The sequence below is a fragment of the Synchiropus splendidus genome, chromosome 18 (genome assembly GCF_027744825.2).
Source record: "Synchiropus splendidus isolate RoL2022-P1 chromosome 18, RoL_Sspl_1.0, whole genome shotgun sequence".
Lineage (NCBI taxonomy): Eukaryota > Metazoa > Chordata > Actinopteri > Syngnathiformes > Callionymidae > Synchiropus > Synchiropus splendidus.
In genome coordinates this window covers 1,128,758-1,145,876 of record NC_071351.1, presented here as the reverse complement: position 1 = coordinate 1,145,876, position 17,119 = coordinate 1,128,758, and the positions used below count along the sequence as shown (strand labels likewise).

General features: G+C 43.6%; 1 protein-coding gene across 3 annotated transcripts in view; it reads right to left on the bottom strand.

Moving 5' to 3' along the window:
• Positions 1–504: 504 nt before the first annotated feature.
• LOC128749452 (neural cell adhesion molecule L1.1-like) overlaps positions 505–17,119 on the bottom strand; it is a 30,390-nt gene continuing 13,775 nt past the window's right edge. The window contains exons 2-29 of one of the 3 annotated variants that reach the window (XM_053849083.1): positions 13,548–13,881; positions 12,776–12,790; positions 12,528–12,639; positions 11,442–11,611; positions 10,713–10,835; positions 10,142–10,312; positions 9,791–9,905; positions 9,184–9,368; positions 8,988–9,119; positions 7,801–7,944; positions 7,578–7,689; positions 6,750–6,913; positions 6,520–6,679; positions 6,015–6,142; positions 5,729–5,830; positions 5,452–5,658; positions 5,311–5,381; positions 5,019–5,235; positions 4,831–4,937; positions 4,493–4,760; positions 4,296–4,418; positions 4,055–4,231; positions 3,870–3,983; positions 3,655–3,804; positions 3,440–3,571; positions 3,293–3,365; positions 2,865–2,876; positions 505–2,691 (exon numbers count right to left, since the gene is read on the bottom strand). In XM_053849083.1, coding sequence (XP_053705058.1) covers positions 2,433–2,691; positions 2,865–2,876; positions 3,293–3,365; positions 3,440–3,571; positions 3,655–3,804; positions 3,870–3,983; positions 4,055–4,231; positions 4,296–4,418; positions 4,493–4,760; positions 4,831–4,937; positions 5,019–5,235; positions 5,311–5,381; positions 5,452–5,658; positions 5,729–5,830; positions 6,015–6,142; positions 6,520–6,679; positions 6,750–6,913; positions 7,578–7,689; positions 7,801–7,944; positions 8,988–9,119; positions 9,184–9,368; positions 9,791–9,905; positions 10,142–10,312; positions 10,713–10,835; positions 11,442–11,611; positions 12,528–12,639; positions 12,776–12,790; positions 13,548–13,692 — 3,888 coding nt within the window. In that variant the 5' untranslated portion in view covers positions 13,693–13,881 and the 3' untranslated portion in view covers positions 505–2,432. The remainder of the gene's footprint in view (positions 2,692–2,864; positions 2,877–3,292; positions 3,366–3,439; positions 3,572–3,654; positions 3,805–3,869; positions 3,984–4,054; positions 4,232–4,295; positions 4,419–4,492; positions 4,761–4,830; positions 4,938–5,018; positions 5,236–5,310; positions 5,382–5,451; positions 5,659–5,728; positions 5,831–6,014; positions 6,143–6,519; positions 6,680–6,749; positions 6,914–7,577; positions 7,690–7,800; positions 7,945–8,987; positions 9,120–9,183; positions 9,369–9,790; positions 9,906–10,141; positions 10,313–10,712; positions 10,836–11,441; positions 11,612–12,527; positions 12,640–12,775; positions 12,791–13,547; positions 13,882–17,119) is intronic. The other 2 variants (XM_053849084.1, XM_053849085.1) reach the window with 2 other exon arrangements.

The window sequence follows — 17,119 nt, the reverse complement described above, 5'->3', positions numbered from 1 at the left end:
AAACGCCTGGAAAAATTTACAAGGTTAAATACATAAAGAAAATAATGATTATACATATCAATAAAACAGTTTAATAATATATTAAATGAAATAAAAAAAATACTTACTCACCCATTGGGGCACAATTTTAGATAATTATTATAGCCTAAATTATTCTGTGCTTCAAAAATACAGTGGTTAATGACAGCTGTCTCCTGTCCCAATCCATTCATAAATAATAAAGGACATCTAATCTAATCTGAAGGGCCTGATGCCATCCCAAGATACATCTAATGGATATGTTTTATGAACCCAAAAGGCCCATGGCAGAGAGATAATAAGCCATTTATTTTGTATCATTATACACATATAAAGGTGGCATCCATCGCTCATGCAAAACACAGTACTTCATTTGGTGTAAAAAACTAAACAAAACAAAAGAGTTTCTCTCTTCATTACTTTGGAACTTTCCACCAAGAACCTCCGGGATTGTGAAGAAGCAAAAAAGGCAGCCGAGTCAGCAGCTTGGGTCTGCTCAGGATAATCCATGTTTATTTATTAGTTGACAGTCTGGGGTTAGTTGTCAGATACAGTACAGCGCGACAATGCAGCAAGCAGGTACAATATCAGCACATCTCATATTTGCAGCCCTCAATCCCACCCTTCCCGTGGCCTTTGACCTCACTGGGTTTCATCACAACAGTTGACTGTAGCTGATAATTATAGCACTGTTGTTGGAGTTATTATGAGCTATGTACTTGTTACAATACTTTTTTTTTGAAAAATAGCTTTTATGATGTTACCCAATGTATTTATATTTATCAAAGAAGCTGCAACAGACAGTGTCAGAGAATACAGAATAGATGGTGGTCAAGGCAACGTGTTGAGGTGAAATGCTTTTATTGGACTATTAGGAAATGAAAATTTGAGAAACATTATTGTCACTGTAAACAAGGTGTTTCAGAGGCCCTACCCATGAATGGACGTCACCTGAAGTTTCAGTGGAGCTTACGTGCCGCCCTGTGCCGGTTCAATCCCACTGACGGAAACCAGCCGGTGGAAAAGTACCCAAACAAGTCATGCTCTTTGACAAAACCTTCAGAAGTCTGGACGAAAACCTCCCCATGGAAAAATACGATTGCATCTGAGCATATTTACAGGTCAGATTCCAAACTTTCCATTGACATTCAACAGGATTGTTTGAGGTGTCCAAAAAGGCACTGATGTCAGCCGAAGAACCGCAAGAACTTGGCTTATCAGCTAATGAAGCCTAGGACTATATCTCGAGAATCTATTAAGATCAGTTAGCCATTAATGAAAGCGCTAGATCAAAGGTATGTTGACTTCCTGAAGAAACAGCATGAAATTCTGGGTGGGTACTCTTGGCCACGACTGTACGCTGGATGTCGTACCTGCCAAAAGAAAGCCGCCATGAACGGCAGTAACCGTGCAGTGTCACTCAAAGGCCACCACCAGCCCTCCAGGCTGATGTGTACCAGCCTACTTAGGTCTGCGGAGGAACATCGGAATACCACGCCTGCATTCATTAGAACAGTGCTGCCTCCATGAAGAGTAAAAATATCTCAAAATCGCTTCTCTAAGTAGAAAAAAGAAAATGTGTAAAGAGGTGGCTATGATTCTAGTCTTTCCTAAATGATCTAATGAACATACCGAGGAGGGGCTTGTGGGCGGGGGCTTATGTTACAAATGCTACAGCAGGGCAGCTCATAATAGCTGCAGTGTCAACTCAGAGAAACATGTGAATAAAAAACGTTGTATAAAAGCAATGAAATAATAAAAATGACAATCGTAAGGTACTATTTACATTCAGAGAACTATACATTAGGTTCTCATTTCGCCCTCCCTCCATTCTCATGTGGTTTTGCTACAGAGATCCGGCCGTGAATTGTGATCGCTGTGTCTCTGCATAGGAGTGTCTCCTGATGTATGATGCTCCGTGATTAACAAGGGGATGCACGATGAAGAGGGAGGAGAGGAGACTCAACTAGACTCACTTAAGGCAACGTATCTCCCGAGGAGAGCGTGAACAATCGCATACACACCTAACTCAAATATCTGCGCGATGCTGCCATGACGGCGCAAAAATAAATAGCAAAATCTTTCCAAGACACGTGCACACAACACAGCCTGCAAGACGCACAGAGGTGGGGAATGGTGTGGCGACAAAACAACAATAGATATATTTTGTTCTCAGAAAAGGACCACTTTCCTCTCATCTTAGCCATTGCCTGCCTCCCTCGCACTTTCCTCCCAGAATGAGTTGTGTAAACGTGGAGTATAAAAGATCCCGTAAACAGCATCAGACATGTGGAATGTACTGAGACGGTGTATGTACAGTGTGTCAGTGGGCATTACAGGCAGTGAGAACGGAGTGGTCTGTCCCTTTGTTGTAGGCGTGTAACTCTGCGATTGTGTGTTTTGGGTGTGTGTGTTTAGCTCGGCCGGTTCAAGATGCTTGACATGGATGGAGCTATGGGAGGAGGAGGGACCGCGTTGACAGGAGAGGCCGGTCCGGAGCTTTCATTTCCTGGTGGGACTGGGGCTCGGCCGCTGTACTGGCCGATGAAAGAGCCGTCTTCGTTGAACTGGATGTCGACGCTGTCGCCATATTCCGCCAGTGAGTCGTCACTCCCCAGTTTGCTGTCGCCACACAGAGACGGCTGGCTGTCGGAACGCTTCTCATCAGCATCACTGCAAGAGCACAGGGAGGTTGCAATCAAATATCAACCCCATTATCCATATAGAAGTAAACATATTGCCACGCTTGTGTTTCAATAATGAATACTGAAAAACACAACGCATGCCTGAGACAATGAATCCTTCCTGCATGCAATTACACTTCAGACGGCAGATGGCGTTCTCACCTTTCCAGCGATCTGCATGGAGCGTTCGATAGAAGCAGAGGAAGCAAAGAATGAACGTAGGATTTAAAAGGTAGAAAAGAAAGAAAGTGCTTTTGCAAGAAGAAACTCAATACGTTCATTATTCATACTTAGTTGTCACCAAGATTAGAACGATAGAAACGCGACATTCAGAACGCGTATGTCTGCTATCTGCTGCCATCTGGTGGACAATACGGGGAGACATTGGTTTCTCTATGCCAAGTGAGACAGAGAGCATTGTCAATAGCAAGTGTCCATAACAGATCACTTTTATAAAAAACGGCATGTATTAATTACAAAAAAATATACACAAAATTAATCCAGCCATTTTGCATACAGCTCCTGATTATATTGCTGACAGGATCCTAGCCAATAAGTGACTTCCTTGACAAAACTGTAACTGTACCAACCTGTACTCTCCAAAGGTCTCATCCTTCATTGGCCGAGCCTCTGAGTCCACCTCCTTGTCCTCCTTGTCTTTAACTGTTTGGAAAATAAAGTCAGGCGTTTGCACAGCGGGGAATGTAATTTGTGTGTTTTTTTTAAACTTGTCCTACCTGCATATTTGCCTCCCTTGCTACGTTTAATGAGGCAAAGGATGAGTAAAATGAGGATGAGCAGCACAATGGCACTGATGAGTCCAATTAGCCAACCCTGGGTGGCGAACCCTCCAGAAATGTTGGACAGCCCTTGAAAGAAGTACAAAACAATCACATAATCACCTCTTGATATTAGGTCCTGAATTTAGGATCTGCCGGTTTTCAAGACTTACTTGCCCCATCAGTAAAAGTCAGGACTTGCCAGGTGCTGTCATTTCCTTGCATGATCCTCAGATGGTACTCAGAACCAGGTTTGAGGCCGGTGAGCGTGTAAAAACCCTGCGAGGAGTTCAACACTTCTGACACTTCCCACGGACCACCAGCTGCAGAAATAGACACCCAGCTTTAACACTGCTAAAAGGATGTTTTGTTTCTCAGGTGGACTTACAGGACTTTCTGCAATATTCGATCTGAAATTCGTGGTTCCTCTCGCGCTCTCCAGGCACCCAGCTCAGGTTCAGTGAGGTATCACTACGCGTTATGGTGATGTTTGTAGGAGCGACTACAGAACAAGTTTAAAATAGTTCACTTAGAAAAGGAAGAAAAAATTCGTGTGAGAATATTATTATTTACCTCCATCAAACAAGGTGGCGCCCCTTGTTCTGATCGGGGGTCCATATCCAGCAGCCGTCCAAGCTGATACGTTGAAATTGTAGTAGCTGCTGGAATCCAGCGAGTCCAAAACAAGGTGTGTCACACTGGGGTCGCTGATGAACTCGATCTGCACCTGACTTTTCTGGTCCTTCACGTCTGCAGAGGAAACACCGCAGTGCCATCAGCCACTCGGACACAAATGGTGGGCGCTAGACGCTACCTTGCTGGTACTGGACCATGTATCCCAGAAGAACTCCATTAGTTTCAGTCGGTGGGGTCCAGTGCAGGATCAATGACTGTTCCGATGGACTTTCATAGGTGAGTGACGCAGGTGCTCCCGGCGCTAGAAATACACAAACACGTCAATGTTTCCCAAAAATCAGCAGTAAAAAGCCAAAGCTCCTCATCGTTCCTCACCTCCTTCTGGGGTAATGAAGTGAACCGGGCGCGATTGAGGGCTTTCCCCTTTGCTGTTGAATGCACTCATGGACACCTCGTATCGAGAGAAGAGCTGCAGTCCTGACACCTCCTCTGAAGTCTTTGTTCCATGGACCACCACTGTTCTGCTCTGCTTCTCTTTGCTGTGCTCCGATCTTCCTTCCTGTTCTCTCCCTGTTTGGTGGTGTCGATTCCCAAGTGACCTGCGACCCCTCGGTCCTTGCGAACCCAACCTCTCAATATAAATCTGACACAAAAAAAATGAGTTTCCAGCACTACAAGATGGAGAGCAGGTGCTGAAAGGTTGTTATATTTACCTTGTATCCCAGCAGGTGACCCCGAACCCTCTGGGCTTCATTCCACGTCAGTCTGATTGTGCTGTTCATGACCATTACATTGATGTCAGTTGGCGGTTCCTCTGGGTCTGAAATAACACCATAAATTCTACTAAAACATTTTTCAAATGATTTTTAAAGGCAGACTGAAATACTTCTATGTGACATACTGTCTTCTCCTGAGTGGCCGGTCACTGCTTTAGGTCGAGGACCTTCTCCCAGAGAGTTGACCGCCTGGACTTTGATCTCAAATTCTGAGTATGTTCCGGTGTTGTTCACATGGAACGGTGGAGATTTGGCATAGCCGTGATTCCACTGACCCCCACGTTCCTTCCACAACACCTTGTACTGGAAGTCCTGGCCATTATGCTGCCGCTTATGCATCTCCTGAAGAGACAAACCATGGAATCATGGAGATACTTTAAGGACATTTAAATTGAAGGGTGGCCAAGCAATACTCACGTCCCAGGTGATCACCAACGTGTCGGGTTCTGTGGAGTCGCTGCGTACGCCAGTCGGATTATGACGTGGAACTGTTATGAATTACAAGGGATGAAATCTCTGTTTCACCATTAAAATGACCAAACAATGACGCTCACTTACCTGCAGGTGGGGTGGTGTAAAATACAGTCGACTCACTGGGCTCGCTGCGACCGACCTGGTTGACAGCAATGACTCGGAAACGATAGGTGCAGAACGGGTGTAGGTCCAGCACCAAGTTGTTAAACTGTCCCGATACTTTCTTAATCTCCTCCCACATCCACTTGCCCTGCTCTGAGTGCTGCTCCTCCCGAGCTTCCACGATAAAATCTGAAGACACACACCAAATAATTGTGATATTATAGTCATGTAATACAAATGTTATCATTATACTAGTTACCTGTAATGGGACTGTTGTGTGACTTCCCAGGGATCCAGCTGAGGGTGAGACTCCAGTCTTTCACATCGGACAGAGCGAGATTCTCAGGTGGATCTGGTGGTGCTGCAGGCGAGAGAAAAATCTAAATAAAAATGTATGATTTGGCTAGGAAAGGAAGGATTTAAAGTTATGTTTTGAATGTATTAAATATATATCAATATGTCAAAAGTGCTGTATTTTAGTGAGTTTGAAATGGTTAGCATTATTGCTACCTCCTTAAAAGGCCTGGAGTCAACATACTACTTACCCACAACAGTAATGGAGCCGCTGGCCATGACCTTGTCCAGGCTGGTGGAAACCTCGCAGGTATAACTGCCAGTATCATCAGATTCAAGGTCTGTCACTTTCAGGGTGCCATTATTGAAAACAGTGTACCTGTGGGCAAACAAATCGGGTGGCAAACATGAGAGATCTAAACAGGTTAAAGTTTGTTGGTACTTAAAACAATTATTGAACTTGAAAATTTGGACCTGAATCTAGTAGAAGCATGAGTGCTTACAGCGGGAAACACTCTGTGACAACTAGCAGAAGTTTGTCCTTCAACTCAAATGAACCAGTCTACTACAGCCTTATTTTCCCTATGGGCTTCCAAAAACAAATGACCTCTGCAAGTGACTGCCATTATTCTGATCACTGTTTCCCCTCTTTTGGAGTGAATCCATCTGTCCAGGTTTATTGGGTTCAAGCTGTGCGCAAATGTTGACATTTATTTTCAACTTCATAGGCATTTCTAATTCTGTCGACGGACTCACTTGTCACTTAAAGATGACTCCTCCAGCATCCATCCATCTTTCAGCCATAAGATTTTGTAATCCTTCAGTCTGGGGTCTTTCTTGAAGCGGCAGTCCAGGAAAGCGCTGGTTCCCCGTAGCTCTCGAACGTCCTGAGGCTCTGTTGTGATTATAGTCCGATCTGACAGAGAAAGCATGTTTTAAACAGTGGCAAAACATGAAAACTTTTGAGCTGTGTGTGGTGAACTCACTGAAGACCTTCAGCTGGACAGAGATGGAAATATTTGAGTCTTTGAGTGTGAAGCACTCGTAGGTGCCTGCATCGTCATGGACGACATTAGAAATCTGCAGGGTCCCACTGGTCAGCTGGGAAACTCTGGAATCTGACAGCAGCGGACCACGGTCCTTAGCCTCCCTGAAGAGAACACACCAACATTAGGCTTCGAGTTTGTTTCAATTAGAGCCACTTGAACATTAATACCACCGCAGCTCTCTCTATCACTGTGAGTGAGTTTCCTGGTAGCAAGAAAGAAAGGCTTGGCAATTTAGATGCCAGAACAACAACACAACTGCAATGGTGAGTACATGGACTCAACTTGTGTGTAGTTGCAACAAACAAAAGTAAAGAAGGAATCATGAAAAACAAAAATTGTTGGGTAAATTCTGTGCATGTAACAGCACGTTGTTTCGCAAAATAACCACGTGGTGGCGCACAATAGCATATCGCATGCAACAGCAACCTAAACAACAAAAAAAACTGTGTAAAACACTCCACACTTAGTGAGGTATATTCTGGATAAAGTAGGGCTAACAAGACTAAAAATATCGGTCGAACAATGGATCTGTTGCATACTACTACACTGCTTCACAAATGCGATTGAGATGGTCCGAAAAGGGCTTCCTCAGTAACAACAGATTGAATCATTATATATCGAATATATATAGAATATTCAGAGGTACTTTGTCATGATCACTGTCAGTAGCTCATCTCTGGGACTCTGATAGGAAGTCCCAGCTCATGCTGGATTGAGTTTGCACATCATTGTAAAGGAGAATATGGAGTGAAATGCATATCTTACCATACGACATGTGGTCGGGGTGAGCCAAAGGACTCGCAGAGCATCTCAATGTTCTTGCCCTCAGCGACCTCGTACACGACGTCACTGGGAGACAGAATCTGAGGAGGAAGCTCTGAAAAACACACCAAGAATTTTACCTTTTCGACACATTTTTAAATCAACCTTCGTTTAAAAACACTTAACATGACAGGAATTGGACTAGGGAATTTCTAGCGGGTTTTACCGATGACGTGGAGGTAGGAGTTGATGAGGATGGAGCCGTGTTTATTAGTGGCTTCACACTGATACACTGCTGTGTCCGAAAATTCGACGTCAGCCAACTTCAACACTCCCATGTTTACACTCCGACGTGGCTCATCATCCACAGCTGCAATGAAGAATGAAAAAAACGAGTCACATGATCAAATAAATCACAAAGCAATTTTGACTGAGATTCATAGAACATTTTCTGCCATGCAGGGAGAAAGTAGTGGCATAAACTGGCATAGACTCTTCGTTCCTTTCTTTGCAACAAAGAGACGCCAGGAAATCCTCTCACTTAAAAGTCTCTTTGTGGTCGACAACCTCTGCATGATTTTGCAGTTCATTTTTAATGTTTATCGTGCCACTTATTATCCTTCGCTCAGTCAATTAGCCATTAGGGCCAACAGGAAGCGGTTGAATTAAGTCAGCACAGAGAGAGCAGTGGAAAAATATGGGCTGTTGTTAATGGAAGTCTTCGTTATAAGGTTTGCTAGACGTGGTTAAGAGAGAAACATCGACCCCTCACAGTAGGTCAGAACTGTCTAAACTCAAATCAACATCTTCTTAAAGGCACTATTCAAACCACACATTATTTTTAATGATGTGTTGCAACACATATTTTATCAGTACGTATCATGTTCAATATTGAAAATGCAATGAGTTCAAACGGACAGCAGATGGCGGTAGCGCAACGAAGTTCGAATAAGTCACAAGACATAACGCTTAAGAAAACCTTTTCAAACGTTGGTAAACCTACACCTTTGTCGCCATAGCAACATAAATGTTGATCTATGACAGTGACTTAATCAAATCATAATCAACATGTCTGTTTTGTGCCTGTTTTAACTGGTCCGGATCACGTGACCAAATGTGACGCTCCAACCTCTTGTAAAAAGGGTTTGTTCCAAGCAAACCTACAGAGCAGTGCAGAAACTAAATCACTTCTAAGTTGGCATTTTTCCAACCAACCCTGAACGTTTCATGAAAATCCTTTCATTCGTTTTGGACTGGAGTGCTAATATATAACCTCTGGGAGTGGTGGAGGTTAATACAAGTCATAAAATGGATGTGGCACTGATCAATATGGAACAGTGGTCAATTCAGGATCCTGTGGAAGACTTCATGTGTGTTATAAATCAGTCAATCATCATAGACATGGTTCAAAACCTGCAAGAGGCTCTCCATTGATGCTCCATGTGATGATGGGAGTAGGGACTCCCTCTGCTACACACTCCAGTCGCACCGTTTCCCCAGGAGCATACAGCAAATTCTTGGGATGTTTCACCCAGTAGGGGGCAGCTATAATCATAAAAATATAGTTTGTTAGTTTGTGTTGCAAAATCCTGAACTCGGTGCAACTCACCTTCTACAGTGAGCGTGAAGGAGTGTTTGACTCTGCCGTTGCTGTTGGTCGCCTCGCACTCGTACTCTCCATCGTCCTTCTGCGTGATGCTGTCGAAGTAGAGCCAGCGATTGTAGTTATCTTTTCGCCCGCTTGTTTCCTCAAGTTTCCCGTCCTTCTTCTTCCACTCTACTTTGGGTGTCGGCCTGCGGAGGGAAGAGAAGAGTAGTAGGTGAAGACAAGCTGACTGAATCCAGAGAAAATTGGACGTGATCTTGTTAACTTGTCCATGCTGCGTCATTGCATCGGCGCATTATGATGACAGTTCATTTGCTGCCATGGAAACCAGACAAGAGGAACACAAACAGAAAGAAAAGTTGATTTGAAGAGATGGCAGCGACCTCAACACACCCATCATAATTTAGTTTCTAAATAGATTATACACAATAATGACAATATGGATCCTCTCTTTACCGTAATGTGCAGATTAATAAAGGCACAAAATCCCAAAGATAACTAAAAGGACTTAAAAAAAAGCAGGACAAGCAACAGAACACCATACTAATCCAGTGGATTATGATATTTAGGGGACTATAGGTTGACAATGGTCATGGTAAACAACACTTACAGGCCTTTAGGGATGCACTCCAATGTGACACTATGGCCTTGCAGAGCCAAGAGAGATGTGTGGCTGCCAGTGGGAAGGAAGAGTTGTGGCTTTTTGCCACGGCCAACATCATTACCTGGACGAAGAGAAAGAAGATTTGAAGATAACATAAATTTGACATGTCATGAATACAAAATGTAGTGATCTTATTTCCTACTCTTCTGTATAACAACATAAAAAAGTGACTTAATCTCCAGTGAGTCAACATTTGGACTGGACTTGTGTCTCTTGATGTAAATGCCCGAAATGAACAGTTTATCAAGAACTCAAGTTCAACATGGATTTTCCTAAACTGACTGCTATTGAACTGACTTGTGAGGACAGTGAGGGTCACGGCGGTGTCAGGTAAAATGGTCCTGGCTGCGGAATACTGGGCGTTACAGGTGTAGTCGTCTCTGCTGTCGCTCTTCAGGACATTAGAGAAGTACAGGTTCCCGTCGAGGCCGACCATCACTCTGTCGTTCTGCTTTATATGAACCATCCCTGAAAGAACAGAAACACTCAGGATTATAATGTCATGAGTATAAAAACGCTATGTTGTCATACATTTCCCCCCATTATTATCCGAAATAAACACTTGATCTCCAATGCGTTTTTTGTATTCTTTTTATTTGTGCTATAATATGACCTCTAATTAGGTTGTGTTGTGATTATTCTACTATAATAAAATGAACAGAAACACAGGCTGGAGACAGAAATGGACAAACCAGACCTACAGTTTTTTTACACTCTCCCAACCCTCAGTTGACATTGAAGCTTTCATTAGTTTAAGTGGAAACAGTCTGCAATGCAGCACAGCGGTGCAAATCGTGATTCTGTGGTCATGCAGAGAGAGAGAGAGCTGAGTCATGCAAACAAAACAGGAGATGAAAGCTGAACTCACTTTTGTCCATCCAGTGAATGTAGGGAGGAGCTGAGCTTTCAGGTGGGTTGCAAGTGAGGATGATACTTTCGCCCTCGTAGGCTTTCTTGTGGATTTTCTGCTGCTTCAGTAGAACCGGTTGAGCTGAGAGGAAAGAGACACAGTCCTGCTTTAGCGATGGAAAAGGCAACAAAAAAACTCTTCAAGTGAAAAATAGCTTTTATATGAACAATCACATTAGTGTTTCATTATTTTTGCTCCAGCATCTGCAGATTAGGTTTCTGTAACAGATCAAACAAATCCCATTTATTTTTATTGTCTAAAATATATCCACGTATTGGTTTAATCTCTCTACATATGTTATCTAGGAATGCAGTGATGAGCAAAAGACTTGCTGCCTATCCTCTCAGTCTGCAGGTCATTGAGTGATTTCCCAGTACAGCAGGGCGCTGACATCACTGCTCTGTCTCCCGGAAATGGTTTCCATAGCGACGAAAGATGAGAAAGCAGAACAGGTGGCCCTGGTCAACCTCACTGAGTCACTGGAGTGTGTTTGGAAACAGTAGCAGCAGGAAATCGTTCCACTGTGATTCCGAGGACAGGATTGTCAAAAGAATTGAAGCTTTTAATTCAAATATACATCGCTCTGGATAATCCAGTATTATGGCTGCCACGATATGAAGATGATCAGAAGCAATGTTTGAACGCCCTGAATGTGGTAAACCTTGTGTGTGTCAGCGTGTGACTCACGCTCCACGATGATCTGAACAGTTCGCGTCATGGCTGTCCCGAGAGCGTTGGACGCGTAGCAACGGTAGTGGCCTTGGTAGGACTCCAGAGGTTCATCCTCATCTGCATTTATAGTTCCAGATCCATTCAGCGGTGGTCCAAACTGCTCTCCATCCTTCACCCAGCGGAAACTGTGTGGACAAAAGTGAGACGACAACAACACTATTTCACAACCTCTTTTCAATGATCCTAAATCAGAAAGAAACAGAAAAACTTCATTAATCCCAAGGGAAATAATGTTGGTAACATGCCGTGTACTCAACATGCCACAATAAATTAAAAAGAAATAATATTATAAAGTGCAAAAACAAAGCTATACTAAAGAGCTTCGAAACCACGTGAACAATGTGCAAGAAAATGCAGTTCAAGAAGAATCCTTCATCGTGATTCTTTCAGAGATGAATTGTCACAGGAAGAGAGGAGCTCCTGTGCTGCTCGGTCTTTGAACCTTTAAATGTCTCTACGATAGCTAAGCTTAACTAGCCTGCTTTAGAAATTAATGAGCTCATGATTTCATTCAAAAAACAATAATACTTTAAGGCAAAGAAAAGGATGTTAGCCAAGAAGTCACTAGCTGCGCTACTAAAATCCTGTAAAACTATCTTGAAAAGAGACTAAAACGCGCAAATAAATACAACATTCAGGTAAAATTGTCGTACTTCAAGTATCGACAAATTAGCAAAGATAACAAATATTTACAAACCGTACGTGCAACGGGAAGAATATTAAAATACATATTCCAGCGCTGTTTTGCCTTTCCGGCTACAGGTACGTTTAACGGAAGTATCCTTACAAAATAAAAGCACAAATTTGACCATGACTTCCTGATTACAATGAAATTGAAACACAAAAATGTAAAACGTTAATTTATGCCTTAAATTGACCTGGATTAAGTTTTCAATACCCTTGTCCAACAAACAAAAAAGATATGCACACATTCATTCATTCATCACTAAATCCTCCGATTATTCATCGTGATGCACTGAGAAGAAACCACAGGAGCTCAGTCTGCCATGCTGATGTATGCGCTTCAGGTGATAAACCTACATTGGCGGTGGGTTGCCAGTGGCTTCACAAGGCAGATCAATGTCCTCTTTAGAAAAGGCAGTGTATGATCTCAACAGCTCAGTCTCCTCTGTCAAGACGGGAGGCTGCGACACTGAAAAGACATCACGGTGAGAGGCGTTATTCCTTCCCATTCTATCTTCGTTTTGAAACCATTGAAACCATTAAACCAAGTTTAATGCTGTTTCCTTATTTTTATTTGTACCTTAAAAAGACAGAAAGATACTCACTGTTATGTATTTTATCTGTGTGTCCAAGTGAAAGCAGGGAGAAGAGAAGAAACAGTTTGAACACACACACAGATGTTCTGATAGTAGGATGGAGAAAACAATTTTGGAGTACATTTATTTGTTAACTCGATTTCTCAAACAGTGACATTGATTTCGGTCCGACAAGCCGGCGCCTCAGATCAATTAACATTTCGTCCTCATTTCTCTGCTCATGCAGCCGCCCCTTCTCCTCTATTCTCACCTTCACTGTCTTCATCCATCAATCTCTGTTTCTTCACCTATTTGCTCCATCATCTCTTCTGCCCCATCTTTCTTTCTCCTCCAGGACCAGTCAGCCTCCCCCCAAACCCTTCCCTTGCATCTACCCCTGGGACCATCAAGGTTTTAGGGCTGGCTGACCTTTGAACTTCACTTCCTGGACTTGAGGTCAACGTTGATCTGCTTATGTAGATAAGTGTATTTGTCTTCCAGCTTATGTGAGTGAGTTAAATACGAGGGGCTCCTGTATCGATCCAGTATAATGACTGACTCTAACCAACTGTGTGTACTTTCCACTTCATGCTTTTAGTAAGTCGTGCCTTTTAGCTTATAAATATAGAACGTTATGGGATTTATTACTGGAGTTCATGAGCTCTGGCCTATTATTTTTGCGACAACCCTATTTGAAGCTCTTTCAGGCCACATAAAATGATGATCCGGGTCGGGTTTGATGCGGTCCGGAAGCTTGGATGACGTGCTCAACGTATCAGGATTCAGGATGAAGCATACTCACAGTCTTTGGGGATCTGGATGGCTCCCTGAGCAAACAGAGGTGTGGAGGTGAAGAAGGGCAGAGGGAGGAGCAGGAGGAGGGTCAGGGGGAGGGCGGGGGAGCACAGCCCCTTACAGCCCGTCCACCGATGCTGTGCCACACACATCTCTCAATGTCCCATCAAAAGTGATGCAGGACACCCGCACACTCATCAACCCACAAACAAACGCACTCTCTTTATACACAGACACACACTCCAGGGACCTGTGGTGGGGGGCAGTGGAGGGTGATGGAGTGTGGGGGGGGTTTAAGTCAGTCCACGATGAAGGTTCTGTTCCAGTGAGGTCCGCCGCTGCTGCTTGCCAAAAACCAAGAAGGTGATGGGAGAGAGAAAGGGGGGGGGGGGTAAGATTGACCCCAGGAACAAAGGAAGGATGAAGGGGGGTGGGAGGTGCAGAAGGGAGAGAAAAAAGAAAGATTGTTAAAATCCACAAACATAAGTAATCCCAGAGCAGGATGCTAATTAATCCACTTACAGAGTGGAAATCCCACTCACACACACACACACACATTTAACAAGGTATAAATGAATATTTATAGATGAAAATCTTCAACTCGGTTAATGAGATAGGATGTTTATCATCGTGAATGAAAACCGGTCAGAAACATGTGGGTTCAGCTCAACACTTTGTTGTCGACAGCCTTGTTTACTAGACGCGCGTGTGTGTGTGTGTGTGTGTGTGTGTGTCAGTCGCAGACCAGATCAAAGCAGCAGGAAACATCTTCCACACTAATGACATAACAAAGACAGCTTGTGTGTCTACGCGTGCATCGCCGCTACATCAAGTGCGTTTCCGTCATGGAAACGTCTTCTCTTTTGTTCGCGCCTGCAGACTGAACACTGACCCGTGACAGGAGGGGTGTCGGGGGTCGAGCGCAGACGGATGAGGCTTCTTTGTTTCCCCTGCTTTGCCACCAAACATCACAACTCCAACTTCATTGCCGCGCCGCTAGATCAAGGCAGGGATTACGCTCTTCTTAAAGCTCGTGAAATCCTCAGGAAGCTCCCCTGCACTCTTTCACGCTAAAAATAAGTGACAGCCCGTGTAAACTCTTAAAATCAGGCCCTGTAAGGCAGTGGATGAAACATTAATGAGGAGAAGCCCTGTGATGGGGGGCTGGTTCCGACAGCGCGGCTCTCTGGTCTCTGTGAATATCAAGCTAATATCCCAATTATCTTCTGGATTTGTGGATTAAGTTCATTTCCTTCTTGAAAGCAAATCCTCTCCAGTGAAAAAAAGATAATCGGCTGTGAATTTTTGGAACAAGATGAACTTTATCAGGCTTGGGAAACGTTCTCCAACCTCCCTCTCCTGTCCACCTCCCAGGACCTGCGGTGCATCCACCAGAAACTCTCTCTAACCAGATCAAATAAACTCACGCTCAGCTGCTAACTGTCTAATAATAGACCTGTGAAGTCGTGTTGGAGAGTCTAAATTGTGAATTGACACGTGCTGGTCGTCTGCTTGCACAGGACGTGTCAAAACCTATCAGTCTGGTGACCGTTGTGAGTCCACAAAGGCAGAAGAAAAGCATCTCCAAGGACGCCCCGACAGGGGGTGAGGGGCCAGGAGTGACAGCTGGCCAATACAGACCCCCGTCCCTCTTCTAATTATGTTATGCAACCTGGACCCGTCCAGCACACGTCTCCATCCCTCACACACGCTCGCTCTGCTCTCTTCATAAGGAGATCATTACAATGATTTATCCCTCAGCCCCTTCACCTGGACAAAAGTGGGAGAAGTGAACGTCTGATCCTCAGCTCAGATCTTGAAATGACTTCATTCATGACTTCCATGACTTTGTCAGATATGTGTCATAAATTGAATGTGTTTTTTTTCCCCCTCATAATTATTTCTTTTGGCTTTTCTCATTTACTCTTTTGCATTTATGTTTATATTGTATATCATAATTCTCAAAATGACCAATACCTTTTTTTGTTGTTTTCATTTTCTATTTTTGGGGTTTTTATTGTTTTGTTGCTTTTTTATCACAGTATGTATCATGCTATCATCATCTTTCAGTTTTTAATTCAGTACAACACTATAGCTTGACACTAATCTTGATATCAAATGCCATATATGCTGAGTCCACTGTTGTTTTGTTCCACCTATATTTCCTGATAATTCATCTTAAAAAGCTACATCATATCTTCCATAATTTAGTCCTGTTAAACTTGACACTATGTGAAATACTATTCCCTTATTTCTCCTCTTATATAACTATAAGTTTTAATCCTGACTTGGTTTTTAGTTTTACCTTTTGTACGTCAGAGAAAACAAACATACACAGTCCATCTTTTGTCCTCAGAAGCCTGCTTTGGAAGATGATGATCAGAACACACACCGACACACACACACACACACACACACACACGCATGTCTGCCCTCAGTCACGGTCACTTAAACACTCACACCTTATGAAAACACACCTGCCCCGGGCCCTTTGGGCTTCTGCTACCTGCCAGGCTGATTTACAAAATAAATGGGCCAAACAGAAGAGCGGGGCATGAGGTCTGTCTGCGTGCGGCTCATTAAAGAAAAGAGAAGAACGACCAGTGACGGCGCTTCTCCAGATGTACTGTGGGCAGACAGAGGGAAAATAAACGACGGGCTCGCACCCAGCATGCTCCACTTCGGGTCATTATATCTGCCATCATCTTCTTTATCATCCTTCCACTGTAATAGAGTGATATATGGACTTCCTCTCATTTAAATATTCATGGGCCCCGGCTGCGTTAAGGAGGGGGGGGGGGTGCTCATTAATGAATGAAGTCTTAATCCACAGCGCCTCCTTTGTAGCGCAAGAGTGTCGCAGCTTTATGAGTCTTGACCTCTGCTGGTGACAGAAAATCTCTCAGATACGATTCATCGTGAACAGCGACATTAGAAGAGAGGTATTGTTGGGTTTACATCATCCTTTGTCAGCCGGGGAATTTAACTCATTGCAGCCACTTCAGGCAGAGAGCCATGAGAGCGGAGGAGCCCACAGTCCATTTAGGGATTCAAGAAGAGGGACGCGCCCGGAGACTCTCCAAATCCTCTTAGTTAGGAGGCCCTGGGAGGAGAGCAGCAAAACAGGATACATGTCTGCATAGATCTTTTACATCGGAAGCACTTGATATTAAAGACGTTTCTAAGGCGTTAAATAGCAGGTTGAAAGTGGAAAATTAAATATTTAGCTCTGATTTCCTCCTTTGTTCTGGCGATCATTACTGTCATGACGTCAGTCTGTTGCTGCACACAGAGACCAATGTGCTCTGGTTCTAGCTGAATCTGCAGTGAAATCAAACACCATGTTGACTTTTGAAAGACAGACATGTGAAGAACACTTACTCCCATTGTGTTTCGTGTTTGCTTCATAGTTGTAAAATGGATGAAAGCAACACTAAAACCAAAGCAATGGGATCCAAATACACTGTTGTTTTAGTTATTAGTTCATCTAGGCAGGAATTGGAATCACGTTTGGCTCATTTGTGCATCTCCTTCGCCGGGAGAGAAATGTCGGCGCAAAACTCTGCAAAGCAGAAAAGG